Below are 26,966 nucleotides of genomic sequence, written 5' to 3'. Positions count from 1 at the left end.
GGATCAGCTAGCTCGCTTTTGCAACACTTCCCCAAAGCGATTCTGGAACCGAGCGGAGGCCAATGCTCTACGACATCTAGCTCTTGGTGTTTTGTTCGACCGTCGAGAGCGATCGCATGTTGATCGCGTATCAGGCGCGGCAGTCGACTGGTAAGAGTGGCAGCGTCCAGGTGTGTGGGCACAACACGCTAGTTGGCAGAACGACCGCAGATCTTGCTTGCGTGTTTGAGGTGCAAGTGCAACTTGGGACTTGCGTGGCCCTTTACGCGTGCGCCTTTTCTGCAGGATCGAGCTTTGATCATGAGAACTAGTGGGGACTGTAGCAAGTTGCAGCGTTGTGCTAGCAGAACGCAGCGCCTCTTGGCTTGCGAAAAGGCGTATAGGACTATTGTATGCACGATAGCGGATAAGCATGACCAAGAAATCTTGTAGGCTTCTGTCCAGGCGACACAAGTGTAATGCGATTGATGTAGATGTAGTGCGTAGTTGCAGGATGAAAAGAGGCCCAAGCAGGTCGACTTGGCACCCGCATCGATGTGCGCTGGCTTGAAGGACAGTCGAAGAAGCAAGTTGCTGTGTCTCGTGGGCATATCGAAGGCGCGAGCCGCAAAAGACAAACACGTCATCGTCGATTTTGTTAGTGTACCTCAATGTTAGAGATCTCCTTGAAACCGTTAGCCTGTCTGTGTCGTCTCATTGATCTCGCCCCATTTCACTTGCGCATCGAAAGCGAACTTGTGGAGTGTCTGGTCTCTCAGTAACATGTGTCCGGTCATGGCGAAGCAAATTATCCGACTTCGTAAGGAACTTCATAGATGGCTAGCAGCCCATGGACGTGATCAGACGTATGCTGCCTGAATGACGTATTTGTAAAAGACGAAATTCGGTAGCGCAGGGCACAGTCAACTGCATTGCTCGGTTTTGCAGGTAGGTGAGTGCATGGAGATGCTGCGAGGCTGCGCCGCCGACAAGCCAATCAAGTGGCGCTGAAGTCCGAACGGGCCTTCAAATCTCCGACGACCCTTCCACTTTCGACTCATCGCCGCAACCCCACGTTCGTGACTGGAGTATTGTAGCATTTAACTTTCTATCACAACCGCAAAAATGCCTGGAACAAGGGGCCCTGTTCCCGTACCGCTCGAGACTAAAGGCCAAAACCTCACACAAGAAATTCTCGATCTCTTAGACACCAAGGAGCCCCTCCAGAGCAATGAAGACTTCCCCGCGATATCGCAAGCCGAAATCAAGGCTGCGCTGGACAGGCTAGCGAGTCGCTCGATGGTCCAATACAAATCACTGGACTCGGAAAAGGTCATTCTTACACCAGAGTCGGAAGGCATAGTAGCGGATGGCAGTCACGAATTCAGGGTCTGGCAGTATGTCAAGGAGAAGGAAAGAGTCCCAATCGCAGACCTACCTGTATGCATGCCATCATGGACCAAATTGAGAATGAGCGACTGATACAACGCATAGAATGTCTTCGGAAAGGAAGTTGCGAGTGTAGGACAAGGCAATGGATTCAAGAACAAGTGGATAAAGAAGGACGGGAGCGACATCATCCTTCTCCAGACCGAAGAGCCGAAAGATCTCAACCGCGAACTCCTTCAAGGCATCAAAGACACCCAATCCCTCGACGACGCCAAACTCCTCGCTCAGCTGAAGAAGAAGAAACTCGTCACCGTTACGAAAGTCATCACATACACCATCACAAAGGGGCCCAAGTACGCGAAGGAAATACCAGTAGAACACACAGACTTGACTGTGGAGCTACTCACGAACGATGCCTGGAAGACCGCAAACTTCAAGCCCTACAACTTCGCTGCGCTCGGCGCAAACCAAGATTCTGGCGCATTACATCCCCTGAACAAGGTCAGGCAAGAGTTCAGGAATATCTTCTTCTCACAAGGCTTCGTAGAGATGCCTACAGGACAGTACGTATTGACCCAGATATCATACTCGTATACTACTTACACTCTCTAGCTACGTCGACACCGGTTTCTGGAACTTCGACGCGCTCTTCGTACCACAGCAACATCCCGCCCGCGACATGCAGGACACCTTCTTCGTTTCATATCCACCAAAAGCCGACAAGCCGCGGTTAGACCCTGCGAACGAAGCGACGATGGACCGCATGGAGGCTGGGTCAAAACGTCTCTTCTCTACACCCGAGAGCGAGAAGAAGGAAAAGAAGCCCAGGGACTTTGAGAAGTACTGGCAAGACGTGAAGAAGGTCCACCAAGAGGGCGCTTTCGGCTCAATAGGATGTTCGTTACTATTTAAACCCCCATTGAGCATGAATCTATACTAATACTGCACAGACCGGTACCCATGGGAAGAGGATGAATCCCTCCGCCTCGTCCTCCGCACGCACACAACCGCAGTCTCAACATGGGCTCTCCACCGCCTCGCTGAAGACCCACGGCCCGCCCGCTACTTCTCCATCGACCGCGTCTTCCGTAACGAAACCGTCGACGCGACCCATCTTGCCGAGTTCCACCAGATCGAAGGTGTCATCGCAGACTTCGGCCTCACACTAGGCGGTCTCATGCGCTTCCTAGAAGACTTCTTCGCTAACATGGGCTTAACAAACCTCCGCTTCAAACCCGCCTTCAACCCTTACACCGAGCCCAGTATGGAGATCTTCGGTTTCCACGTCGGTCTGGACAAGTGGATCGAGATTGGCAACAGTGGTATGTTCAGGCCGGAGATGCTGGAGCCCATGGGCCTGCCCAAGGATATGCGCGTCTATGGATTCGGACTCAGTCTGGAGAGGCCGACGATGATGAAGTATGGCGTATCGAATATCAGGGAGCTGTTGGGCCACAAGGTGGATCTGAGCTGGATTCGGGAACAGCCAGCTGTGCGCTTTGACAAGGAATAGGGTGGTGGTGGACGAAAAGAAAGTAGACGATGCGCATGACTGTAACGATAGAACGTACTCTGTGCAAATGATATCCAAATCAAGACCAAAATGGCTTTTGAGAGATGAGTTTGTTGTTGCTACTTTGCGCAGTCTCCATTATCTTCCGTGCCACCTTCGGTCATAGATCAAATGACAACACCTCGACGCTGGGAAGTTTGATCTTTCAAGAAGCATCTGCGTCATGCTGCGCTGACCCGTCACCATAGCTTCTGCCTGTGTGAGCCTCGCGCTTCTTCTGCGCATTGATACTGATCCTCTTGGTATCTTCTGTGTTTCGTTCTCTTCTCATTCCAGTCCAACTCACTCCCAATCCAATACCTCACTCCTTCTCCAAACTACTCTTAACATCCTCCTCAACCATCTTGTTCCTCGCGCCCTTATATATCCAACTCTCCTCCAGCTTATCACCACCCCACTTGTTCTTCGCCCAGATCAACCCATCTTGACCTAGCCCAAACCCAGCCCCGACAAGTAGACCCAAGCGAATCGTCCTCGCAGCTGTCGAAACAGGAAATTGATGCCATGCACTCCAGAGGCCACCCGTAACCATACCCGCCAACCCACTCGAAATGAAATCCCTACTCCCCGCTATCCCCTTATTTATCCTCCGCATATCCAATTCATCCACACCCTCCATCTCCTCCATCGTACGTCCCGCGCTCCATGTACCCCGGAAAACGTCTAGACTCTCCTCCACGACAAAGAAGACGGATGACCATGCTGCGATATATGCGCCTTTTCTTAATCCCTCAACGATGCCATAGCGCCATTTGTAGTAGTTCTTCGATTTGTGGTACAGGTACCAGCCGGGATTTGAGATGGGCAGCCGGTGCGCGTTTTCGGCGCGGAAGCGCAGGGAGGCCATGTGACCGGCGTTTAGGGAGCCGAGCGTGAAGCCGGAGAGGAAGGAGAGCGAGGTTGTGAGGAGGAGGCGCCGGTCGAAGGGCATGCCTAAGCGGGGTGCGTAGGGGAGGGGTTGTGTAGGCCGTTGGGGTGGTGTCGCGAGCATTTCTGGGGGTGGCATCGTTGATGATGTGGGCGAAGTCGTCGCCATCGTCGAATTGTAGTGCCCTTGGGCGCGGTACACAGTCGTAGTTGCGATCCTAATATAATCGTTGGGTGAGGTTTGCGACAGGTGCGGAGGTGGTGCGGAGATGCCTCGAGTCCGATTTCGTCAGACTTCCGAGCGCGCGCCGAATTTGCGGGTGATACACTAGACACACTTTACTAAATGCGCTTAAGAAGATCCAGAGAGCAAGTGAGTCTCGTGGTATACGGGCTGGAATAGATATCTGGTGAGGTGAAGGTCGAGGAAGCTCGTAAGCTCGACTCGCCAAGATTTCTAGCAAGGGTTCAGGTCGCGCCTTCCTCCCCGCGATCCCCTCCATTGATTAGCAACAACGCGTCTCTTCCACCCAAACACTACAGCGTCACTCGCAATTACCTGTATATTCCCTTTGAACGCGCACAATACACGTCCAACGACTATACCCTATCCTATAACACCGCCACATCACGATGGCGACACCTTCACCGCAGACCTGGACGCTTCGTCTCAAGGCCCACAAGACAACCGTCATCCTACACGTCGATCCTCTACACACCTTCGACACGATCAAAACATACCTGTACGACGCTCTACAAGAAACCGACTTCAAGAACCCCGAAACCGGCGAGTCGATACCACTACCTCCATCCGCGTCAGACATCCAGCTCGGTCGGCCAGTAAACATCAACGACGCGAACGAGGGTTTCGAATTAGGAGAGTGGGAATATACTATTGGCGAAGAGGAAGAGGAGAGTGGCAAGGGTAAAGGCAAGGCGAAAGCCAGTGGGAGCGCCAACGGTGGAGCGAAGGCAGGCACAGCGAACGTCAAGCAATGTCCTAAGGGGGCTGGGCTGAAGGACGGCGCTGTTTTAGCCTTCCGGTGGCCCGGCGACGGCAACTGGGATGGTGAAGATGAGCTCGACGTTGATGATGGACGGCCTGGAAAGGCTGGAGATATGTGGGGAGTCAAGCTGGCGAGCTTCGAAGATGCGTACGGTGTTGAGAATGAGATGGATGTGGGTGGTAGACCGGAATTTGAAGGCTGATCGGACATGCATGTGCAACAGAAATGCGCACCCTTGAGACCATTATGCGAAGTAAGGGAAACTGTCGCAATATGGACAATTCCAGCTTGCGCACACATACATGATAACGCTCGCTATATGCTGTAAGCCGGTCTGTGTTGTATCGAATCAAAGCATCGCTGACGTCTGTCTAGTGATCTCATGGGATCGTAGAGCCTATCATGGCTACCTTCAGCCTCGTAGACACCGGTCAGGTTTTGGCCAGCATAGCCCCTCTCCCCCGCTTGGCGGTCCGTCCCTTGCAACGATGCGCCTGCTCTTTTTGCAACACTTCCTTTCCTCTTTCTACCTGATCACAGCTCATTCCGTCTTCCTTTGTCAGTATGGGCACTGCAATACACCTCACACCAGCACCAGAGTGCGACGCCGTCTTCAGACATCAGCCTCTTGATCACTCTGAGCCCTCAATCCGACTTGTTCACATCCTTCCCGCCCTTTCGCACGATGGCCGAGTTCAATGTTCCATTATACATACCAACGTTCAGGCCGCATACGTCTGCCTCTCCTACCGTTGGGGCGATCCCGATCCATCGCGTGACATCATGATGGACGGCAAGTCGTTCTCAGTCGGTCAAAATCTCTTCGGTTTCCTGAGTGCTGCACGCGAAAGAGTGGCATCCGGTACCGCTACTGCTGATATCGGGCCATACTGGATAGATGCCGTGTGTATCGACCAGTCCAATGTTCTTGAGCTCAATCACCAGGTTCTCCAAATGGGGATGATATATAGAAACGCTTTAGAGACCATATTGTGGCCTGGTTCAATGCCGTCGGAACTCCTCCCCTTTGTGTCACTTTTCTTGAGGGGCGGTAGTGATACCATTGGCAAGGTCAAAGCCGCGTACTTGTGTCGCAAAGACTTTGCCGAATTCATCCTACACAACAAGTATTGGACTCGTGCATGGATCGTGCAAGAAATAATGCTTGCCCAGCGAGTGACTATATGGATAGGCGCGGCGTCTATTGACCTCAAGAGCATGGAACAGATGTTAGCCAGAGTGAACATACGATGCGAATTATATCCCCACTTTGCTCGGCTCCTCCACGCGCACACTCGGCGGGAACAGTTCCAGGACAAATCTTTGATCCATCTATTGGACCACTATCGGGAGAAGCAGTGCTTGGATTCGCGCGATCGTGTTTACTCACTTCTTTCTCTGGCTAGCTGCAATGGCAGCAACCTGGAAGTCGATTACCACATCTCCAGAGTTGAATTGGCAGCAGAAGTATTGCAAAGATGTGAGGGTACACTATGTATCTGCACAGCTATACTAGTAGCACAAACCCTCGAGTTGGGGGCCGCAGATTTCCTTGGATCGCAGCCTTGTTTTCGCTCATCACCATGTCTGGAGTTCTGCGTAATCCTCACGGAGCCGATCAAGCCCCTCAAGCCCTTCAAGCTATTCCAAAATCTCGGAACGCCAGACAAACCCATATCCCCAGGCTTCACTTTCCTAGACACCTGCAATTCTGCGCATCTATACTACTCCAAACTCATGTTTAGTCTGAACGCTGTCTCAAGAGGGCAGGGACTATGTTGCGACAACACGGGCCTTGCAGAACAAACAGTGTTACAAGAACATGGTGTTGAGTTCAACTCAGTCGAGGGGTTGGAACACGTTTATGTTGTGCGAGTACCACTTCTCCTCCTTGCGATTCTGATGGACAAACCTCTGAAAATTTGTGAACAAGCAAAAAGGCAAGTGTGTAAGAGAAAGGGGCTACCCGTTGGTTTTCCGCGAATATTAGCTTCTCGTCCTTCCATGCCACAGCTACAGACAATCCACCCATCACTTCTGAGGAGCGGGAAGCCAGAACACCTCTTCGAAAAGGAGGACCATACAAAATGGAAGCGAGAAAAGGTACTCCCTAAACGAGAGAGCTGGCACCCTTCCAGACGACCGAGAGCACGCGCTTCAGACGGCATCCAGAAGAGACGGCATGGTCGTCAAGCAAAAAGCATAGCGACCACGAGGGGGTTTGAGACGATACATCTGAAGCATAAGGCACATACACACAACACTAAAGAGCGGATGAGGCTCTTGACAGGCTTCCAGGAAATGATGATAAAGAACGGGAAATGGAGGGTCTTGTAACGAGAGTCTCAACTAATCGTATGCCAAGCAATCTCTGCTGAGCCTTCCATTAATATGGTAGTCCTGCAATCACTAAACAAATATTGCCGCTGGTTCGAGCTCATGAAACTTCCGTTATGGAATGAGTGTGTCGAAGGTACATGTGCTAAATGCCACAACTGTACATGAAAGCAGAACTCCAGGATGGATTACAACCATTAGAGGAATCGAACCGCCAGCGGCCCATCCGCTTTAGTCCTTCAACCTTCGTTCTCGTTGCCTCACATTGATATGTTGAATCCTTTATGTGAGTCCTGGTACCTGGATCTAGAGCCGTCATACTGTGACTGACCAGCTATTTAAGCCATTCGACAGTGCAAGATGCTGAGGTACATATAGGATATTGATTTTCCAAAGGAGTGTGTTACAATTGTATATTACAAGCCAAGAAAAGTGACTAGTGCCATGCTTAAGAAGCATCCAGCAACCATTAAAAGAAAGGATCCGCCAGCGGATCCGAGTGCCATAATCCTTCAGCCTTCGTTCTCGTTGACCCATACTGGTATGTTGGATACTTGGTGTAAGTCCTGCATCTCGCGTTAGTGGAATTCCGTGTAGCTGAAGATTTGAGGCGAAGAACTGGGATAATACATACGCAGATATTGTAGGTTAAAGCGTGGGTTATGGCGTGCTAAGAGGAAGAGGTCGCCTGAGTTGAAGCACCACCCTGGGAAGAGCCGTCGCCCTGACCAGCTCCTCGACGATCTTGAGAGTCCTTCCCGGCTTGTTCAGCTAATTCTCGCATCTCTCGTTCTTTCTTGAGCCTTGCTCTTTTCTTCTCGGTACTTTCTACTGCGCCCTTCATCATATCTAAATCGACATCTCTCGGTATCTTGAGGTCTCCGCCACTGTCGGTCATGGTGGTTTCTTGAGGTTTGTTAATCTTGATGGACGTAGTTTTGAAGTAGCTTTGTAGGGATAGCAATGTGATTTCGGTTCTTGATGGATTCTTCCTCAGAACAGTGAAGGCTTTATACAACTTTGATATCTTTACAGTCATCCTGTATGACTGATGGATCCTTTTCTGAGTCTTTCTTTTTCGACCATCAGTGCACTGCGGTATGGTAACAAGAGTGTCAGACAGTAACACATGGCTCACACCCCAATACTCACAGCGACCGTGTGTCTACTTTCCAAGATTGGTAACAATCGTCATTTATTCTGCGCACCACAGGGAATATGCTCATCAAGTCACCGTCGAGGCATTCTCTGCTTCACAATCGAACGATTAAGCTTCTCATCGGCGCATAGGTAGGTTATCGTCCCGGTCTATACGCTTACCGATAGTCAAGTGCTGTTTTACTTCATTGTGCATTATATTACCTCGAATCCACCCGGGGTTTTGCTAAGAGGCAACCTGAGCGCTGGAATCTGTACATAACCGAGCGTTCGGGCGTTAGACTTCAGCTTTTGGTAATTGACACAGCATATCTGAGCCGTTGGCGTGTCTGTGGCCACTTCGGCGTTACTCTCGGAGCGGGAAAGTGTTGGATATGACAGCGTGGTGACAGTGCGGCAGTCTACCCACTCATCATTGCCCGGGTGCTCGCTACAATGATTGCAAGTTTGAGTACCAACAATAGCTAGCTATGACTTGTCTTTCGTTGTTGGATAACTCTAAAATGCTTAAACATCGAGTAGCCCAGTGAGGATTGATCAGAGACTGCCCCGGTAAGACTTCACCGGGTTGGCTTCTCCTGTCATTCAGTCAGCGAGCTGGATCGTGAGCCCTGCATAACGGTTATGACCGTTTATCTCACTTAGCCTCCTCGATTTAAAGTATGTCGTTACCGTGTGATCAAATTATTTCTTGTTCTATTGTTTCTGACGAAGTGTTTTTCTTTTTACCTAATGCGAACAATACAGTGCAATTCTCAAGCCAAGTAATAGCTATTTTGAAGTGATATTAAGAAGTTACCGACGCTAATGGAGAAGTCTGGTGACTCCATGTTGCGTCAAGATGTGACTGTAATGCCAGTAGCGTCTACCGTGCCGCAATGTCGCATGATCTAGGAGTACGCTATGTCTGGAGAAGATTAGCTTTTGGACGTGTCCGAGTCGGCCCGATCTAAGGTCTCGGACTTCTGTACAGACTCCTACCCTATTTAAAGCCCAAGCTACAACACCATTTACACAAGCATATGTCAAAGCCATATCTTTCTCGCCTTATTTGCAACTACCCCATCCGCAAACATGATGTTGTACGACGAACTAGCCCAGCAAGATGAAGAGCTGATACATGAGACGTGGAAGAACAGACTTGACGCAGCGCAGAAAGAGATTGTTGACTTCGTCATCAAGCGAGTGGGAAGTTGTGTCGCTGGAGAGTTCGGTGGCTACCTTGAAGGGTCCTACAACGTCTGCCTAGTCATCAAGCTCAACACAAAGCCTACGTATCTGATACGCTTCCCACAGCCAGGGACAACTGCTGCACGTTTCTTAGATGAGAAAGTTCGAAACGAAGTCCAAGTCATGGACTTACTACGCAGGACCACGATCCCGCTACCGAAAGTATACAAATGGGGTCTGACTAGCGATAGCCCGTCACAGCTTGGCCCGTATATTATAATGGAGTATGTTGAAGGCATACCATTGATCAACGAGTTACGACGACCCATAAAGACCGATGACGGTGTCGAGATGGAACTCTGGAGAAACTTGGGCAACCCAAGAGTTCTCCGTGCCTACAGCCAAATATGTGACTATATGTTGCAAATACATCAGCTGGATTTCAGTACTGCAGGTGCTATAAGAAGGAGCAACCCAGATGAGTGGGTAGCTAGCGAACGACCTGTCACCGATAACATGAACATTTTAGCAAGGAACATTCTGAATTACCCAACCGAATACTTCCCTACTGCAAGCATCTCATCTCCAAAGGCCTACTTTGAGCAGCTCGCCGATCAACACCTAGCTCATCTTCATACCCAAAGAAACGCCGTGGAGAACCGTGAAGACGCTAGAAGATGTTTCATCGCTCGCCATCGCCTCAAACAATCTATTAACGAGTACCTGTCTACCGACACCGAAACGAGTCCTTTCAAGCTATACTGCTGGGATCTTCGCCCATCGAACATGCTCGTAGACGACGATCTAAACGTCAAAGCCGTACTGGACTTCGAATTCTGTAACGCGCTGCCCGCGCAATTCGCCCATGACCCACCGTGGTGGCTTACTATCTTGCGACCAACCACGTGGATCGACAATGACTTCTATTTTGGTGCTCTGAAAGACAGACTTGAGCCTCACATTGAACAATTCCTGCAGGTAATGGAGAAGAAAGAGAGGGAGATGGGTGGAACTGTAGTACCACTGTCCGCTCGTATGCGCGATTCGTGGACTTCCAACAGATTTTGGTTCAATATCGCGAAAAATAGCTGGAGCATTGATGCTGTGTATTGGGCTGCGCTACATAAGCCGGGTGATGAGGTACTGGATGATGATCTTAAGGCCGAGATGGAGGTGTTTGTGGAGATGAAAATGGAGCAACTGGATGCATATAAGGCTGAATGTAAGGCACGTGGTATTTGAGATCGAGAGAGTATGCCGGGGTGCTTCACTTTGCCGAGTTCAATGTAACCGATACAACTAGGCTCTTCGTTAGTCTCATCGTCTAGAATTCGATACCCCGCATCCCAGCTTCTATCAAACGTGCTGTTTAAATTTAAGGTGCGGGCCGAGAAGCGTTCTGAAGTCCCCATGATCATTCTGTTACACTAATTATCGTAACTACCTAGGTAGGTTAGCATGTTTCCTGTCATCCCGACAGCGAGCCAATGGCTGAGTCAACGATTTTGAGAACTACGATGGATGCGGAAAGCGACCGAAGCGCTTTACATTGTTCAGTAATAGTTGGTGTAAGAAACGGACGCACTATAGTAGTTGGTGCCCGGAGCGGGTCGATGCATCTGACGGACAATGTTCCACGAATCTGGGGTACGGTACTTGGGGTGTACATGGGTGTGTGCCGGACATGCTAATGCTATGCGGCTCGCGAAACTTGTGGAAGCAATTAAGCGGACTTCGTTGTTTTTCTTGGGGCCTGTCCATGTGGTCACTCAAGCACTCCAGGGTACCTACATGCCGACTTCAAACCAATGAAGTTCGATAGAAGCCCAAACTATGTGCATGCCGGGAGACTACCTACAACCGAGAACAAGAGATCGTCGCGTCCACGGAGGCCATCGAAGATCCGCTGATCATGCGATGTTGGATGAGAAACATGTATATAGCCAGGAAAGATGAACTTCCAGATGCCCTTCACTAGGTCAGTCAATCGCTCAAGAGTCGATCTCTACAACTTCTTTTCTCCCCAAGAGCTTTCGAGACGACAGATCTATCGACCATGTTGTCCAAGATTGCATCTCTCCTCGCTCTTGTGGCCAGTGCAAATGCACACGGCTATCTCTCTTCTCCTATGAGCAGGACTGGTCTGAATGCTCAGGTAAGTTATGGCGTCCAGTTGGGGATATCAGAGGTATACCCCGTCCCGTCGTTAACACGTCACAGTCTGGCGCTGATACATGCCCGGAATGTACCATCCTCGAACCTGTTGCAGCGTGGCCTGACCTCGACGCGGCAGCGGTGGGTCGTTCAGGCCCTTGCGGCTACAACGCCCGCGTATCCGTCGACTACAACCAGCCCGGTCCTCGCTGGGGTTCGCAACCTGTCATCACCTACAAATCTGGTGATGTCGTCGATGTACAATGGTGCCTCGATGCCAACGGTGACCATGGTGGCATGTTCAGCTACCGCATTTGCCAAAATCAGGCTCTCGTCGACAAACTTCTCACGCCTGGGTACCTTCCTACAGAGGCGGAGAAACAGGCTGCTGAAGACTGCTTCGAGGCTGGTGAGCTGAAGTGCACTGATGTTGCTGGGCAGACGTGCGGTTACAACTCTGACTGCCAAGAGGGTCAACCTTGCTGGAGGAATGACTGGTTCACATGTGAGTACATCTCCATATTCGGGATAGTAACGCAACACTGACCGTGAGTAGGCGGTGGCTTCAACGATGGCTCCAAGTGCAGGAGCGTCGACAACGCACCACTTAATTCGTGCTACACCAGCATCGCAGGCGGATACACAGTCAGCTCGAAGATCAAGATCCCCAACTACTCAAGCAACCACACGCTGCTATCGTTCAAGTGGAACTCCTTCCAAACCCCACAAGTCTACCTGACTTGCGCGGATATCAAAATCACTGGCAGTGGCTCGGGCGGCTCAACCCCACCAAGTTCGAGCAAGGCTCCCGCGTCTACAACGAAGGCGACTTCAACCTCGACGGCGGCACCTACTGGCTGCGCATCGCCTGTATCCACAGTAGCTGTGACTTTCAACTCGAAGACCACAACATCGTTCGGCCAGACTGTCAAGATCGTTGGTTCGATTGCCCAGCTCGGCAGCTGGAACGCAGCGTCTGCGCCCGCGCTATCTGCGAGCCAATACACCACCGCAAACCCGCTTTGGTCGACAAAAATCAACCTTCCGGCTGGTGTCAGCTTTGAATACAAGTTCATCAAGGTCGAGAGCAGTGGTACGGTGACCTACGAGTCAGGTGCTAACCGCGTGTATACCGTGCCGAAGGGGTGCTCGAGCGCGGCCACCGTTGCTAGCACGTGGAAGTAGGGCCGCAGGTGCTGGAGAGAGAACGAATGTTGTACGCTTTTCTGGTCGTATTAGAACGGCATAGGATATGTTGACTGTTCAATGTAGTGATTAATGCCAAACACTTGCTGCAACCCGTCACGCCCGCCGACAGCGCTTGTGATGAATGAAGATGTAGGAGCCTAAAAACGTTTCAGGTTTCATCAGAAAAATTGTAGGTTTCGGGCGCATAATGTTCTTCGTAAGGTATGAGGATTGTAGGTGTTCGCAATGGCTGGCGACTGCCACGCCGTGACGCGACATCCTGACGCGACAACACTAGACTGAAATCAGGCTAGCGCTTATTGACACCAGCCATCGACACGAAACTGCTGCCTACTCTACACTCAAACCCTCGCATTACCCTCGACCCTTGCATCTTATCTACAGCTGCCTTCCAAGCGCGTACTTTGGTATCGCAGACATACACCGTGTACAGAAGTGTTGATCGTAATGAAGACCGAATTTGACAAAATCGCGGAGGAGGCTGGGAATGCTGAGCTCGAGGCCTGGGCCGCTAAAGTAAAGGCCGCCAACGAAGAAATTGTCACTTTTGTAGGTCAGAAGCTGAGGACCAATGTTCCGGGGGAATTCGTCCGATACCTTCAAGGTTCATACAATGTCAACCTTGTCATAAGATTCGGCGAAGAAGACATCGTCATCATTCGTTTCCCGAAGCGAGGAATAACTGCTGCAAAGTTTCTCGAGGAAAAGGTCAGGAATGAAGTACGGTTTCTAGAGTATCTGGCCGAAAAGACTGCCATACCTGTCCCCAAGATACGTGACTGGGGAACGGCTAAGGAAAGTCCCTCTCAGCTTAGTCCATATATCATCATGGATTATATTGAGGGCACAGAGCTGTCGGAAATCTTGCAGCAGCTTCAAGACGACCATAAAGAAGCAGAAGTCGATCTTGTATATGAGCAGATAGCCGACTACATGCTCCAGATTTCGCGACTGCACTTTTCGGCCATTGGACCTGTCAACAAGGACACGTCGGGAGCGTGGACGGTGACTGACCGTCCCCTCACCACAAACATGAACAACCTAGCTTCTGTCGTTACAGACTACCCGGTAGATCAGTTTCCTAATGTCGCGTTCATCAGCACCCAAGCCTTCCTTCATTACCGTGCGGACGAGCATTTGCTTCATCTGCAAGTTCAGCGGAACCTTGCGCATAGTCGTCAGGACGCAGAAAAATGCTTCATCGCACGCCACAAGTTCAAAAAGCTGATTGAGAGATTTCACCCTCCATCGGAAGCCGACAACGGTCCTTTCATACCGTATTGCCATGACTTCCGTCCCAAGAACATGCTCGCTAGGTACGAGGATGGATCGTTGAAGATCGTAGCGGTTCTGGATTTTGAATTCGTCAACACCATGCCCGCTCAATTCGCTTATGACCCACCCTGGTGGCTCGCCATGGTCAGTCCTGGCCTTATGCTCGAGCAATTCACTATGGAAGACTTCGAAGCCTTATATGTACCACGCTTGGAACAATTCCTCCAAGCCATGGCGAAGATTGAGGCGGAACAGAACGCGGGACACCGGAAAGAGATAGTCTCTCTTACTATTCGCATGCGAGACTCTTGGACGTCAAAGAGGTTCTGGTTCAACTACGGTATCAGGAAAGGCTGGGATATTGACGTGGTTTATTGGAGCGCCCTTCATGAACCGGGAGATGAGAAGCTTAGCGAGGACTTGGAAAAGGAGATGAGCTCGATTGTTGGAAAGAAGATGGAGCAATTGGTGGCGTACGAAGCCGAGTGTGAGGCGCGCGGAATGTTGTCAAGCAATTGAGCCACGACAACAGCGACAGTTATTAAGCTAGGTTAAAAAGTTATTCTACTAGGTGTGTTAAGCCTAAATAAGACGAGCTAGACCTAAAGTAGATAGACTAGACCTAATATATCTAGCTTACTTTCTCTACGCGTAGAGGCCTCTTAGAAAACTAAAGTTTACCTTTTTTCTTTGTAATATTGCGCAATAATAGCGCAAGGTTTTAAAAATTCTAAAAAAGTAGAAATATAAAGAGAGTTCTCTTCTACAATTTAGGTTTTTTAGAACTTTTTATACTTTGCGCTGTTGTTGCGCAAAATTGCAAAGAAAAGGTAGAGATTCTACCTAGCCCTCAAAATTTTTAACCCAGGAGAATAACCGTCGCCACGACAACAGACCGCCGGCTATATTTCTCTTACAGCCAAAATTCATGAGCACTTTCAGACTCCACCATCCGTATTTCTGAGATACGACCTTGCACTGCATCACAAGCGTAAATACTACGAAGCATTCATTTTCGTATCGAGAAATGCGACGAGAGCGATAAGAAGCGCTCCTGTTGACGTTAGCTGCCTGCTAGCTGAATGATGCTCACGATGACTTTAACGCACCTGCTGTTACCACGTAGCTTCCAATGGTGAAGCCAGTCTGCACACTGGCTTGAACATCTGCCTTGAAATGTACAGCAGCCACGATAGACCAGACGATCGAGATTATCAGACTCAGTGCGGTCGGGAAGATAATGGCTATACTAGCGACACGTAGATCCCAGTCGCGCACAATGTTAAGTGCCTTCGCTTGTATACCAAAGAAGGGTGCGTTGACCTGGTCACATTTGGTCAAAACACCCTCTCTCAAGAGTCTTTCTCGAATGGCCGTTCCGCGCACGCTGGATGCGTCTCTGAAGTAGTGAATCTGACGATTGTACGATCCATGTCGACCTAGGTCTAACGGAAGTCCGACTGTTTTACCCACTGTGAGGCCTGATAGAAGCTGATCGTTAACCGCAATGTTAGCAAAGTAGCAGAAGATGGAAATATGGGTAGTTTCATACCTCCACTATCTCAATCTTTTGACTTGACTTTACGCCGAACAACTCAAAAAGGCCAAAATTCATCCGGCTTAAGTTGTAAAATGAACGCAGGTGCTCCAGAAAAGCTCTGTCGTGTACATTTGTAGTGGCTTGCGAGCAAGGGACTACAAGGCAATGGCCGTTATCTATGAAGACGAATACCTCCGAATCGTAGTCTGGCTGAGCGCTCCACGCTGCAGTGTAGTCATCGATAAAGTCGGTCCCATCTTTTGCGCATAGAAAATACATGATCCAAAAGAATTCCCAGGGGGGCTCCGGTCGGTCGGAGGTGACTTTAACGAAAGACCTCTAGTTTATATCAGTTAAGATTCAATTCAAGGACTAAGGCTTCATTTCACAAACCAGGACAACGCTGCGTGTGTTTGCGAAGCTCAGAAAGGTCCCCTTGCCAACTCCACATTTCGCCAAAAGTCGCGAGGAGAGTCTGATCAGTATCCAGAACCAATTGAGATAGATGGTCATCATCACCCCTCGTATGCAGATCTGAACCAAGATCCGAACGTAAAACTTCGAGCGCCATTTGTTCTTGGAGAATACGTTGACAACGCCTATGTTCCCTCGATCAATATCATGTGCGATCAGAGCTTCAGAAACGAAAGCCATCGTATGGGCTGACTTGAGTCAAGTGTGACAGAAGTCGAACGCGGGGCGACAGAGGGGACACCACCTTTATTAGGAACTTACATGAGCTGCATAATATCGCATGGATATATATCGCAGTGACAAATTCAGCTGAAGCCGAGGATGATATCCCACTAGCTGTTGGGTTGCCAAATGCGCCTTACAAGGTTCTCGTGCATCAAGACGCGAGGCTACCTCACCTTGGGTGCATTTCTTCCATTCACAGCACCTGATTCGAAGTCAGCCAGGACGCCATAGCCTTGCCCTGTGGGGAAGTCACATAGTAACTCACTGCGAACAGGTTGGAAGTGCTGATCTTTGGCTGAGATGCTGTGGTCAAACCCATGATAATCTAGCTCACCCAGGTAGCCATTTGACCCCGCTTGCGCCCTAGTTCTTGTCGCTTCCTATGGCTTCCCTAAACAGCATCAAGATGCTGAGCTTACGATAGTGGCGCATTCACAAGGCTAGCCTGGAAGCCACACGAAAGAGCTAAAGTTGAGACTTTCTTGAAAATAGTAGTAATTGCGAGCCCGATTTCCCATCCACAGATTATACAGTGCTTTGTTTAATAAGTCAGCAGTGGCATCTCAGGCGCCTACGATGGAAGGGTAATTTAACGCGATTGATTCAGCCTTCTTACTAGAATAGCATACTACCTGTCTTCGGGGCCGTGATTGTATTGCACAGATGCCGAGCAAAACGCCACCAAACGCCTCGCCATGCCGATATCCCAATAGAAAGACGACTCAAAACTGAGCTGAAAATCGTTGCGCGGGTTGATATTTTTGTGTAACCGATTTGCATGTGTCAGACTCACAGCCTTCTCCCCCTGTTGTCTTCACTAGGACTGACAGTCCCACTCCCGTTCATAGATCCATAGCCATTCGCACCTTGACTTCCACTGGCAGCTGGCATAAGCGACTCTCTTGCTTCCTCAGCCTCCTCTTCAATGTTCTCCCTTTGGATCCTATGGCTTTTTCGCCACACAAACGCCACGAGGGCTAGACCGACGAGCAGCGCCAAGCTAAGCAATATGACATTGATGGGTACAGGGTCGTTCTTAAAGGTTTTGTGTGTAGCAGCGTCGAGAGCAGATTGCGAGAAGTTGAGGACACCGGCGAGGCAGATGATGAGGCCGTAGACCTTTCCGAAGGTGGCGAAACCGAAGACTTTGGCAGAGTAGTCGCTGTTAGGGATATTAGCAAGTGATTTGAGAGCAATGAGTGGACAACTTACGATACTGCGGTGTAGTACAAGGGTCGGTAAAGCACGAAGAGGACAATATTTGCGTATGCAGCCCATGTCTCCGGAATCACGCCTAGCACACCTATTGTGGTAGCAACAGTGACGAGCAGCGCCATGGTGAAAGTAGTGCTTGTGTTGTCGAGAAGTAGACCGATGAACGGTACAGACAAAACACCACCAACTGGAAGCGCGACATCGAAGAAGTTGTTGATCTCGACCGCCTTCTCGTAGTCATGGAAAAGATACGTGTACTGCGTCCGGATCGTAGCAACAAAGTAGTTGATACGCGTCATCTGTAGCACAGTGAACAGCGTAATGAGGATGAACCAGGGAGTGCGAATCTGCTGGCTGGCGGTGCGACCGTGTAGCGCACCCCATACACCTGAAATGTTCTTCTTCTTGTCTTCCTCTTGTGCCTGCTTCTGACCATCTTTCGTGCCGAGCAAAGACGTAATTTCGCTAACAATGCTGTCGCGATGCGCTCGTCGCGCATCCTGAAGGCTTCGAACGGTTGCTGCGTCTTCAATCTCATCGTCCGAGTCGTGGATAACTTGCTCTTCCTCCGCACTAGTTACAAGTTCACCAACCGTCTTGTACGATACTGATGGCATGAACAGAATCTGAACTGCGAGGATAAACGCCGGAACGATAAGGTAGATAAGGAAGAACTTCTTGATCGAAAAGTTGCCATCGGTGCCCTGGTAGATGAGTCGGTACATCAAGAAGATCGCGCTCGAGGTATCGAAAGCTCCAGTCAAAAGCGCCAAGATAAGTCCAGAGTATTGCGGAAACGTATTGCTGAGCTGGAAGGACGAGATGAAGATAAATGGTCCACCCAGCGCCATGAACAAGTATCCAGGGATGAACGCGTCGAAAGCCAATTCCTTTGCGAATGCGAAAAGCAATGCGCCAATCGTTATAGATATCGCACCAGTTATTCCGCATACGCGTGGTCCGAAGCGATCGAGGATGGTACCGACGGGAAGCGCGACGACGTTCGTGGAGACAGCAGCGATGGTGAACATGAGGTTGAGCCGGAGCTCTTGTTCGTAGCAGACGTGTACATCTTGATCCAGCTCTTCTTTCGTGCAGTAATCTCTGTAGACGCCCTCTTCGAGAAGTACGGGTTTTATCGCGGCGTAACCGAAGACAACACCGGCGGCGAAGAGGCAGTAGATAACGGCGAAGAAGACCTGGACTACGCGATATTAGCTTGTGTGCGCCCATGCAGTGTTCCACGATACATACGCAATCTTTTCCACCTAGGTACTTCGAACGCGCCTATGGTTGGCTCTTCGCCGGTTTGCTCTGTCCAGGTGCCGACTGGGTTGAAGCTCATCTTCCGGTGCCTGGAGTCCGGGCTCGCCTCTCTACTCCACGGCTCATGCTCCTCCATCGATGTCACTCGTTGCGTGAGCGACATGTTGGGCTAATATTTCCCCCTCTTTCAAAAATATGAATAAGTCGTCTGAAGAATATGGCAAAAGTCGCAGTCTTGAAATTCTCGGCTCGCGTCCAAAGATTATCCGGGGGATGACGTCGTACCGAAGAAGCTCAGGTCCCTCAGAGAAGCAATTGGCCAACCAATCTACCTCAACAAGAACCACGATCAAAGTCCGCGGTAAGATATCCCGTGGCACTGGAAAAGATGGGAATCAGGGTTCTATATACACAAGCACGGCGTCGAATGGCGTAAAGCGGGGACTAACTGGCCTGCAGCCGGGTGCATGAAGGCGCTGACAATCCGACGCGCTGGTTCGCGCGTGATCACCAAATGCTCGGCTTTTAGGATTCCATTACGAAGTTCACCACGTGCGAGCCATTTACATCGAGGCTATGCGCTCAACTAGACGATCTGCATTGGATCTTACGGTCATCGTCCACGTTCGCGCACGTCGTGAAGTCGCGATGCTTTGGCGCTCGTTGGTGAAGCTTGCTGCTTGCGACAGCCAATGAACGCGCGAGTCAGCCGCGGACAGGGAGCTTTGATAACCGTGCAGATGGGATGGCATCAAATTTTCCTTTTTACCACCTCCGCCTGTTCGCTGAACGCCGATACACGATGGACGCCTCCTGCGGGCGTTTCCCGATGCAGTAATGTTGAAACTTGCGAGAACGAATGCGATTGCAGAGATTTCTATCGGTTTGCAAGGGGTGGAAGTATGCATCTCCGTCGGACAAGTCTAGATCTCCATGGTATATACATTGCTGTCGTTCCTATGTCCCTTGGGGCTTCCAGGATCATGCTTTCAAGATGCACTGGGTTTGGTCTGACGTGATGACTGTCAGACTGGCATGTTCAGGATCACCTGGGTACAACTCTCGGTCCCACCGGATATTGTGAATGTCCCTCAATCACCGCAATGCCGCGACTGAAGCCCTGATGGCTTTTGGACGACGGCATAATGCATCGTGTACACTAGTACGCCAAAGAACTTGTTAGTTCCTCCAAGCTTATGTACACCATACTTCCTTCCCGCTCTCCGCAAGCTGCACATTTTGGTTCAAGTGATATAGCCAATTCACCACGGCATTTTCTTCGACACCTTCAATTTTCGTATATTGCTATATCACTATGTAGCAACATAAGAACACCTCTCATATATCCCTCTGTCCCCTGCTTAGGCATGTCGATCTAGCTTCTCAGCAAGTTTCCAACTCGACCACCAAATTATCATCCCTTGAGAGCGATATTACTCTGTCCAGTCACATAACCACCCCAACCATCTCTCTGGTCTCCATCGTCATCTTCTTCTTTGCGCATGGAAACCACATGATCAAGCATTGCCAAAAGGCGGAGCGTGCGGACGGCAGCGATGTAGGACGTTAGCAACAGTGCGCATCTCGAACAAAGAAATGCGTGTTACATGACGACAGCGATGAGTAACCGATTAGGCTGCTAGTGATGGAAGCAACAGCGCTAGAAATGACTGAGTAGGATAGCACGTCAAGGAAAGATAAGCATGTGATACAAAAGTCAATGCAATTGATTTGATACAGGCGCCTAGGCCCAAAACTATCCATTAGGATTATAGACATTCAATGTCTGAAGAAGAAGACAGAAGCAAGATAAGACAACTCCAAACTCCCTCGCAATGCAGACTATTTTTATAGTTTTGACAGAAAAGATAAGGAAAGACATGAGTATAGGTGGATAGAGGGGGTGGAAGACTGGCAGAGAGCGCTCTTGACAGGACATTCCTTTTTTGCTGAGTCGTCGCGTTGGCTCGACATATTCGATAGTGGGGGTTCCTCGCGTTTAGGCGTCCTCGACGGTCTTGGCGGGCTTCTTCATGTTGTTCTTGTACCAGAGAGTGGGGAGAAGAGCGCATGAGACGGTGAAGAGTACGCTGGGTCGTGTTAGTAATGTATCAGGCATGATGCGCGGCGTCAAAACTTACCAGAGAGCAATAGCCATACCCCAGACGGTCTTGGCCTGGAAGCAGTTGCTGCGTGTGACACCGGCCCAGTGGCCCAAGCTGGAAGTGGACTTGTTGAGGTTCTCAACTGTCGCAGTAACGAAGGCGTTGGCGTACTGGGCATCGATCTCTGCGGATGACTTGCCGATGACGTAGCAGTTAAGGAACGACATGGGCTTTCCGAGAGTGACTGCGCAGACGATGAAGGCGATGAGAAGGAGAGAGTCGACACCGGTCATGACGAGGAGGCCGAGGTTGGCTTGCGACCAGTAGTAGCCTACGCTGACCATGATGTAGAGAGCAGCGATGCATGTCTAGTGATGTTAGAGGTATTCAGTCATGGCATAGGAGGTTACATACCACGCTCAGTGTGCCGACGAACTCTTTGGGTGGCTCAACACCGGTTGTGACGATCATCTGGATGAAGTTGGAACAGATGCCAATGACCAAGATCATGCAGATAGCCTGGAGAACACGGGCGCCAAGGAACATCTTGCTCAAAGGGATGGCGTTGTAGCTGGGGACAGGCATATTGGCGGATTGAAGTTGGTCGCTGTAAAGTGGATGTGGCTGAGGATGGGATATCGAAGTAGACAGACGAGGCGATTAAGGTAGCAAGGAATGGATAGCGGTCTGCACAGCAGAAGAGAGAGTGATGTTCGTAGAAATTGGAGAAAGAATGAGACCCAGATAGGAAACAAGGAAATAAGGAAACAGAGAAAAAAAGACGAAAAGGAAGTGAGTTGTGATGAGCTGGTTGATGATGTGTGTGATGAGCTACTACGACGTTGCGTCCAGCACATCTTATACAACGAAGAGTTGGTTGCGATCTCAACAACAGATCGCAAAGGGCATAGTCAAGATTGCTGCTATTCTTGCTCATGGTGTGTCTGGACCACAGTCGTTTCATGGCATCTCGAGTAGTCGCTGGAGGAGCCAATGAGAGGGCGAAGCGGCGGTATCTCATAAAATGGCCCGAGCTGCCGCACTGATGCACGTAGGCGCTTACAGCATGACGAGCCTAAACGTCAAGTCTGGGGAAGCCATTCAGGTGTGTAGAATCTGCGCGGTACCTGAAGCATGTGGAGCCACAGTTTGACGTCTAGATCGACTGGGTGAGAGGTGTCGTTGCGGGTGTTGTTCAAGCTTCCGTGGTCCCACATCGACCTCCCGCCCTACCTCGCGCGCGGGAGCTATGCTGGGAAAGTGTTGAGGCTCAATCAGATGCGAGGAAGGTGGAAACATTGTTTGAAGGAATGGTTCTGTGCTTTGGTGATGGCGTTGCTCAAGAAACGCGTACGCTGATGAGAAGACAACGCGACGCTATGCGTCAATGCTCTGCTGGCGGATTGGTGGTATCTCGTAAGCATTGGTTAGCTGATCTTTACGCACGATTCAGATGGGTGCCCGCGTCAAGAGCGTTAAGAAATGGAGACTTTGGAAGTGAGGCGTCCAGGCTGAATGAAGAGTTGTGCCGGACGGCTGTTGGACGGTTCAGTACAGCGCTCGCCGTGCCCATGGTCGAACTACGCGATGCTGCATATGTGCAAGTCGATCAAGACCATCTCGTAGTCAGGATTTCGCGAGAAGTCGCGTACGAGCATCGAGAATGGGGGTTGTTCCTCTGAGGTTGGTGAGGGAGGATGATAGGAGCTCCCCGCATCCAGCCCGGGTCAGCTCGAATGCGGCAGGTCCAGGCGACACAGCTCCCAGATAGCCAGACGCATACTCGCGGCTCTCACGCGACATGTGACTGATAACCGTTCCCGAGGGCCTTGCGGCTTCTTCTGAAGCTTTCTTTTGTGATCACTGTATCATCTTCCTAATTGTAACCTCAAGATGGGCCTCTCGGAGTACAGACAACACAAGGCCGACTGGTGAGCTGCCCCAAGCTTCCAACACCCCACACCTCGGCCAATGCCACAAGCTGACTCTCCACCACCAGCAAGCGCAAGCAGTCGGAACGCGCCTCCAAGATCGCGACACTCCCCACGCCCTACCTGTCCGCTCTATCCTCGCAAGACCGCACCATCCTCGGCAAACCCATCCAGGAGCTCGTCCAAGATGTCCACAAGCAAATCACCAGCCCCGTCGATATCCTGCGCACGTACGGCAAAGTCGCGATAAAGGCGCAGGAGAAGACGAACTGCGTGACGGAGATACTGTTCCCGGAAGCCGAAGATTGGGCGGAGAAGGAGGTCAATCTGAAGGGGCCGCTTGCCGGCATCCCCGTGTCATTGAAGGACTCTATACAAGTCAAGGGCTTTGACATCTCAGTCGGCTATTCGAGGAACACCGGGAAGCCTGCGACGGAAGATGGAGTCATGGTTAAGATATTGAAGGACGCGGGTGCCGTGCCTTTCGTCAAGACCAACCTCCCTACCACGCTCCTATCCTTCGAATCCACCAACGACGTCTGGGGCCAGTGCAAGAACCCCCACAACGACAAATACTCGCCAGGTGGCTCAACAGGTGGAGAGTCGGCACTGTTGGCCTTCGGTGGTAGTCGCATTGGCATCGGATCGGACGTAGCTGGCTCGGTCCGCGCTCCCGCACACTTCTCCGGCTGCTACTCGATACGATGCTCGACGGGACGATGGCCCAAAGTCGGCATGAACACAAGCATGTCGGGTCAGGAAGCTATACCTTCTGTCTTCAGTCCCATGGCGCGCACATTGAACGACTTGACCTACTTCACGCGAAGCTTCATCCAGATGAAGCCCTGGAAATACGACTATACCGTCCACCCGCTAGAGTGGAGAGAAGATATCGAGACTGAGTTCCGGGAGAAGCCAAAGCTCCGCATAGGCGTCATGCGAACCGACCACGTCGCAGACCCTTCACCAGCATGTGCGCGCGCACTAGACCAAACAGTCGAAGCACTCAAGGCTGAAGGTCACGAAGTCTTCGATGTCGAGCCACCTTCGCCATACGAAGCTCTGAAGCTAGCATCCCAACTCCTTCTCAGCGACGGCGGCAACACATTTATGGGCCATTTCCGCACGGGAGAGTGGAATGATCTGGGTGCAGCGCAACTGGTCTACTACATGCGCCTGCCCAAGTTCATCAAGTACGCGCACTACCTGTACGTCAAGTACGTCAAAGGCGACGACATCTGGGCTGGCTTGCTACGCGACTGGCACCCAAAGTCGGCACATGAGTACTGGCAGCTCGCTGGCAAGCGCGAGGCATACAAGCAGAATTTCTACCAATGGTGGTCTGAGGAGGCCAACATGGATGTCATGCTTACTCCACCCAATGCGACTCCTGCGGTACCTCATGGCGGCATGCATGATGCAGTCAGTAGCTGCGGTTACACTTTCATGTTCAACCTGGTGAGTCTTCTTCCCTGACACAATTATTTCTTTGCTAACGAAATCAAGCTTGACTACTCCTCTGGAATTATCCCCGTAACGCACGTCGATCCTGCCAAAGACGCCCTGCCATCCGACTTCAACATCAAGAAATTGAACGGGGTAGCACAAGGCGCATACAAGCTGTACGATGCGGAGAAGATGGCTGGTCTGCCCGTGGCTGTACAAGTTGTCGGAAGGAGACTGGAAGAGGAGAAGGTCCTTGCTATCATGGAGAGGGTGGAGGATGCATTGGATAAGCATGGTGGACGATATCAGTTACTGGAAGTGGATTGAGGATTACATCTGAATAAATTCAATCATCGCCTAGCCTTGCTAAGCACAACCCTACGTGCCAACCCGTATGTTGTAGACCCCTCCTTCAAGATCGAACACTACTCGTCCTTCTTCTTCCTTGTAATTCTCCTTACCAAGCACTCTTCCATCAACTACAATCGTCGCATTCCCACCCAACCCATCTACCGGAAGCCTCACTACACCCTTTGTCCCCACCGGCGTCTCAACCACCACTCCATATCCAACCCCACCCTTCTCCATCTCCCAACCCACCCTAAACTTCCCCAGCCCCGTCACAAAGCCCGCCTGCGCCCTCATCAAATCCCCAAACCTAGGCTCAACAACCCACTTCCTCCCCGCCGGCTCCGTGACCCTCAACCCAACCACAAACTCCGTAAGCGCAGACGTAGGCCCCGAACTCCATCCATGAGCATGGCTCACATAACTCGGATCATACCCATACCCCCTCTCCTGTCTATACCCAAACGTTCCATTCGTCCTATAACCTTCTATAACCGTGGAACCAGTACCATTACGATGGTCAGCATACCAGCCCCAACTTCTGCGGATGAGTTCGAGAGCCCGGGTTGTACCTGTCGGGTTTGTGAGAGTGAAGTGGGCTTGGATCTCGAAGCTGGAGATGAAGGGCGATATGTTGCCGGGGAGTTCGGGGGCTTCGGCGCCGATGGGCGTCCAGTTCTTTGTGAGCGCTGTGGAGATGTCTTGGGCGGTTTGGGAGGAGGGTGGGATGAGGTCGAAGAGGATGGCCATGCTGTTTGCGTCTTGAGGGTGGAGGGTGGTGAGTGTGGCGTTGTCGCGGAAGGCGCCGTAGGTGGAGTCGAAACAGTGGGTTAGGATGGCTGTTTGAAGGGCGGTGGCGCGCGACGTCCAAGTTGCTACTAAATTGTTGGAACTGCTTTCGTTGAGCCATGTAGCGAGTTTAGCACCGGTTTGCAGAGTCTGGTATAGAATGACATTTGCTTCCGTATTGTTGAAACCAGTTTGCCAGCGCGCCCAGTCCCTGGTGCCTGTTTGATTGAGGAGACCAGATGTCTCGACTTGGACTTTGGCGTATATGTACTTCATAGCTTTCTGGTACTTGGCCCAGTTCCTCTGCACAAAGGCTGCGTCGTCCGTGTATAGCATGTAGTTATATGTACCGATCATTGTCCACATATGATACGTATCGCTGTTTTGCTGTAAAAGCGGTGGGCCAGCTTCAGGGAATGAACCATCCGGATTCTGGTAGTCGAACATGACTTGCAGTGCGTTCTTAACGCTGGCGAGATCCCCGGTACTGACAAAGGTGGAGGGAACAGCAATGCCCATGTCGCCTGGCCATACCGCACGGTCTCGTTTCGCTCCATCAACGATGATGGTATCGCCTGGACCCAGAGTGCCGTTGTTGGCCCACCCGTTCGCGAGCATGGGGACCCAACGTCCCGTGTTGGTGGGTACGGCGTTCGTCTGGAGCGTATATGCGCCTGCATACCAAATCCTGTTCAGCAATTCATCGTTGGAATCGAAAAACCCTTGATAAGCTTCTAGGTTCGACCACGTGGGCTGGAAGCTTATCTCAAGCTGCACATCCGTGACATTGACGTAAGTGCCGCTGTCCGTGACAAGGAAAGCCGTCATATACCGAAAACCTCCTCGCATCACCTCATCTGGCATCGTGTATGTCCCTGGGCCGGTAGTGCTGATGTTGAAAAATAACGCCCCATCGCGACCAGCGAACTTCCCGTTCGATGCATCAGACCATTCACCTACCCATGTCGACGCTTCGGAAAACGCGAGGCCGATAGCACCAGTTCCATTACTGGTGTATGAGATAGAAGCGATGCCACCGACTTCAATACCGAAATCGAAAATGACATTCGTCCCGTTGCCGCGGAGGACAACGAGACGCGGATAGCTTGCTGGATGACGGTCTTTGATGGTGAAAACTGACCTTGGACGGACTGTTCGCGATGATGGAGCGTAGATGTTAGAGTTCCAAGGCCCTGGTCTATCAGTATTGCAGAGGCGAGCACGAGTTTGATATAATAGGTACCTTTAAATGCAGCTCCACTCGGTCCGCTACATTCCGTGTCCCGCCAACAGGTTGCAGCAAGAGCATCCAAAGGTATTGTCGCCAACGCAACAACGGTTCCAAAAAGTGTAATCCAACGCATGATTGCATAGACTAGAGTCGTTCTCAAGCTGCAGCAAGTCGTGCCTTCCTATTACATATTCTGGGAAGAATTTCAACACCATTCCGTCTACTATAAAGCGCTCGGCGTGCATTGCGCCGAGCCGCCCAGATGGTTTGCCGGTCCG

General features: G+C 50.9%; 10 protein-coding genes across 10 annotated transcripts; 6 read left to right on the top strand and 4 right to left on the bottom strand.

Moving 5' to 3' along the window:
• Nucleotides 1–1,104: 1,104 nt before the first annotated feature.
• Nucleotides 1,105–2,881, top strand: J4E79_001147 (uncharacterized protein; the record flags this gene model as incomplete). The annotated part of the gene is made up of 4 exons (XM_049350057.1): nt 1,105–1,419; nt 1,474–1,931; nt 1,981–2,264; nt 2,319–2,881. 4 exons carry the CDS (start codon nt 1,105–1,107, stop codon nt 2,879–2,881), a joined length of 1,620 nt encoding a protein of 539 aa, XP_049215216.1.
• A 361-nt stretch (nt 2,882–3,242) lies between these two features.
• Nucleotides 3,243–3,947, bottom strand: J4E79_001146 (uncharacterized protein; the record flags this gene model as incomplete). The annotated part of the gene is made up of 1 exon (XM_049350056.1): nt 3,243–3,947. The coding sequence occupies one exon, from the start codon at nt 3,945–3,947 to the stop codon at nt 3,243–3,245; it is 705 nt and encodes a 234-aa protein (XP_049215215.1).
• Nucleotides 3,948–4,441: 494 nt separating this feature from the next.
• Nucleotides 4,442–5,017, top strand: J4E79_001145 (uncharacterized protein; the record flags this gene model as incomplete). The annotated part of the gene is made up of 1 exon (XM_049350055.1): nt 4,442–5,017. The coding sequence occupies one exon, from the start codon at nt 4,442–4,444 to the stop codon at nt 5,015–5,017; it is 576 nt and encodes a 191-aa protein (XP_049215214.1).
• Nucleotides 5,018–9,384: 4,367 nt separating this feature from the next.
• On the top strand, nt 9,385–10,722 carry J4E79_001144 (uncharacterized protein; the record flags this gene model as incomplete). Its single annotated transcript, XM_049350054.1, has 1 exon — nt 9,385–10,722. One exon carries the CDS (start codon nt 9,385–9,387, stop codon nt 10,720–10,722), a length of 1,338 nt encoding a protein of 445 aa, XP_049215213.1.
• An 814-nt stretch (nt 10,723–11,536) lies between these two features.
• J4E79_001143 (uncharacterized protein) lies at nt 11,537–12,819 on the top strand (the record flags this gene model as incomplete). Its single annotated transcript, XM_049350053.1, has 3 exons — nt 11,537–11,635; nt 11,701–12,139; nt 12,191–12,819. The coding sequence occupies 3 exons, from the start codon at nt 11,537–11,539 to the stop codon at nt 12,817–12,819; spliced, it is 1,167 nt and encodes a 388-aa protein (XP_049215212.1).
• Nucleotides 12,820–13,290: 471 nt separating this feature from the next.
• Nucleotides 13,291–14,637, top strand: J4E79_001142 (uncharacterized protein; the record flags this gene model as incomplete). Its single annotated transcript, XM_049350052.1, has 1 exon — nt 13,291–14,637. The coding sequence occupies one exon, from the start codon at nt 13,291–13,293 to the stop codon at nt 14,635–14,637; it is 1,347 nt and encodes a 448-aa protein (XP_049215211.1).
• Nucleotides 14,638–17,146: 2,509 nt separating this feature from the next.
• Nucleotides 17,147–19,001, bottom strand: J4E79_001141 (uncharacterized protein; the record flags this gene model as incomplete). Its single annotated transcript, XM_049350051.1, has 3 exons — nt 17,147–17,519; nt 17,570–18,776; nt 18,827–19,001. The coding sequence occupies 3 exons, from the start codon at nt 18,999–19,001 to the stop codon at nt 17,147–17,149; spliced, it is 1,755 nt and encodes a 584-aa protein (XP_049215210.1).
• Nucleotides 19,002–20,837: 1,836 nt separating this feature from the next.
• On the bottom strand, nt 20,838–21,528 carry J4E79_001140 (uncharacterized protein; the record flags this gene model as incomplete). Its single annotated transcript, XM_049350050.1, has 3 exons — nt 20,838–20,928; nt 20,980–21,311; nt 21,358–21,528. The coding sequence occupies 3 exons, from the start codon at nt 21,526–21,528 to the stop codon at nt 20,838–20,840; spliced, it is 594 nt and encodes a 197-aa protein (XP_049215209.1).
• A 1,308-nt stretch (nt 21,529–22,836) lies between these two features.
• On the top strand, nt 22,837–24,647 carry J4E79_001139 (uncharacterized protein; the record flags this gene model as incomplete). The annotated part of the gene is made up of 3 exons (XM_049350049.1): nt 22,837–22,874; nt 22,943–24,332; nt 24,381–24,647. 3 exons carry the CDS (start codon nt 22,837–22,839, stop codon nt 24,645–24,647), a joined length of 1,695 nt encoding a protein of 564 aa, XP_049215208.1.
• Nucleotides 24,648–25,084: 437 nt separating this feature from the next.
• On the bottom strand, nt 25,085–26,321 carry J4E79_001138 (uncharacterized protein; the record flags this gene model as incomplete). Its single annotated transcript, XM_049350048.1, has 2 exons — nt 25,085–25,118; nt 25,198–26,321. The coding sequence occupies 2 exons, from the start codon at nt 26,319–26,321 to the stop codon at nt 25,085–25,087; spliced, it is 1,158 nt and encodes a 385-aa protein (XP_049215207.1).
• Between the last annotated feature and the right edge of the window lie 645 nt (nt 26,322–26,966).

Source organism: Alternaria viburni, assembly GCF_023758015.1.
Source record: "Alternaria viburni strain BMP 2772 chromosome Unknown scaffold_2, whole genome shotgun sequence".
Lineage (NCBI taxonomy): Eukaryota > Fungi > Ascomycota > Dothideomycetes > Pleosporales > Pleosporaceae > Alternaria > Alternaria viburni.
This window is presented reverse-complemented; position numbering and strand designations above follow the sequence as displayed.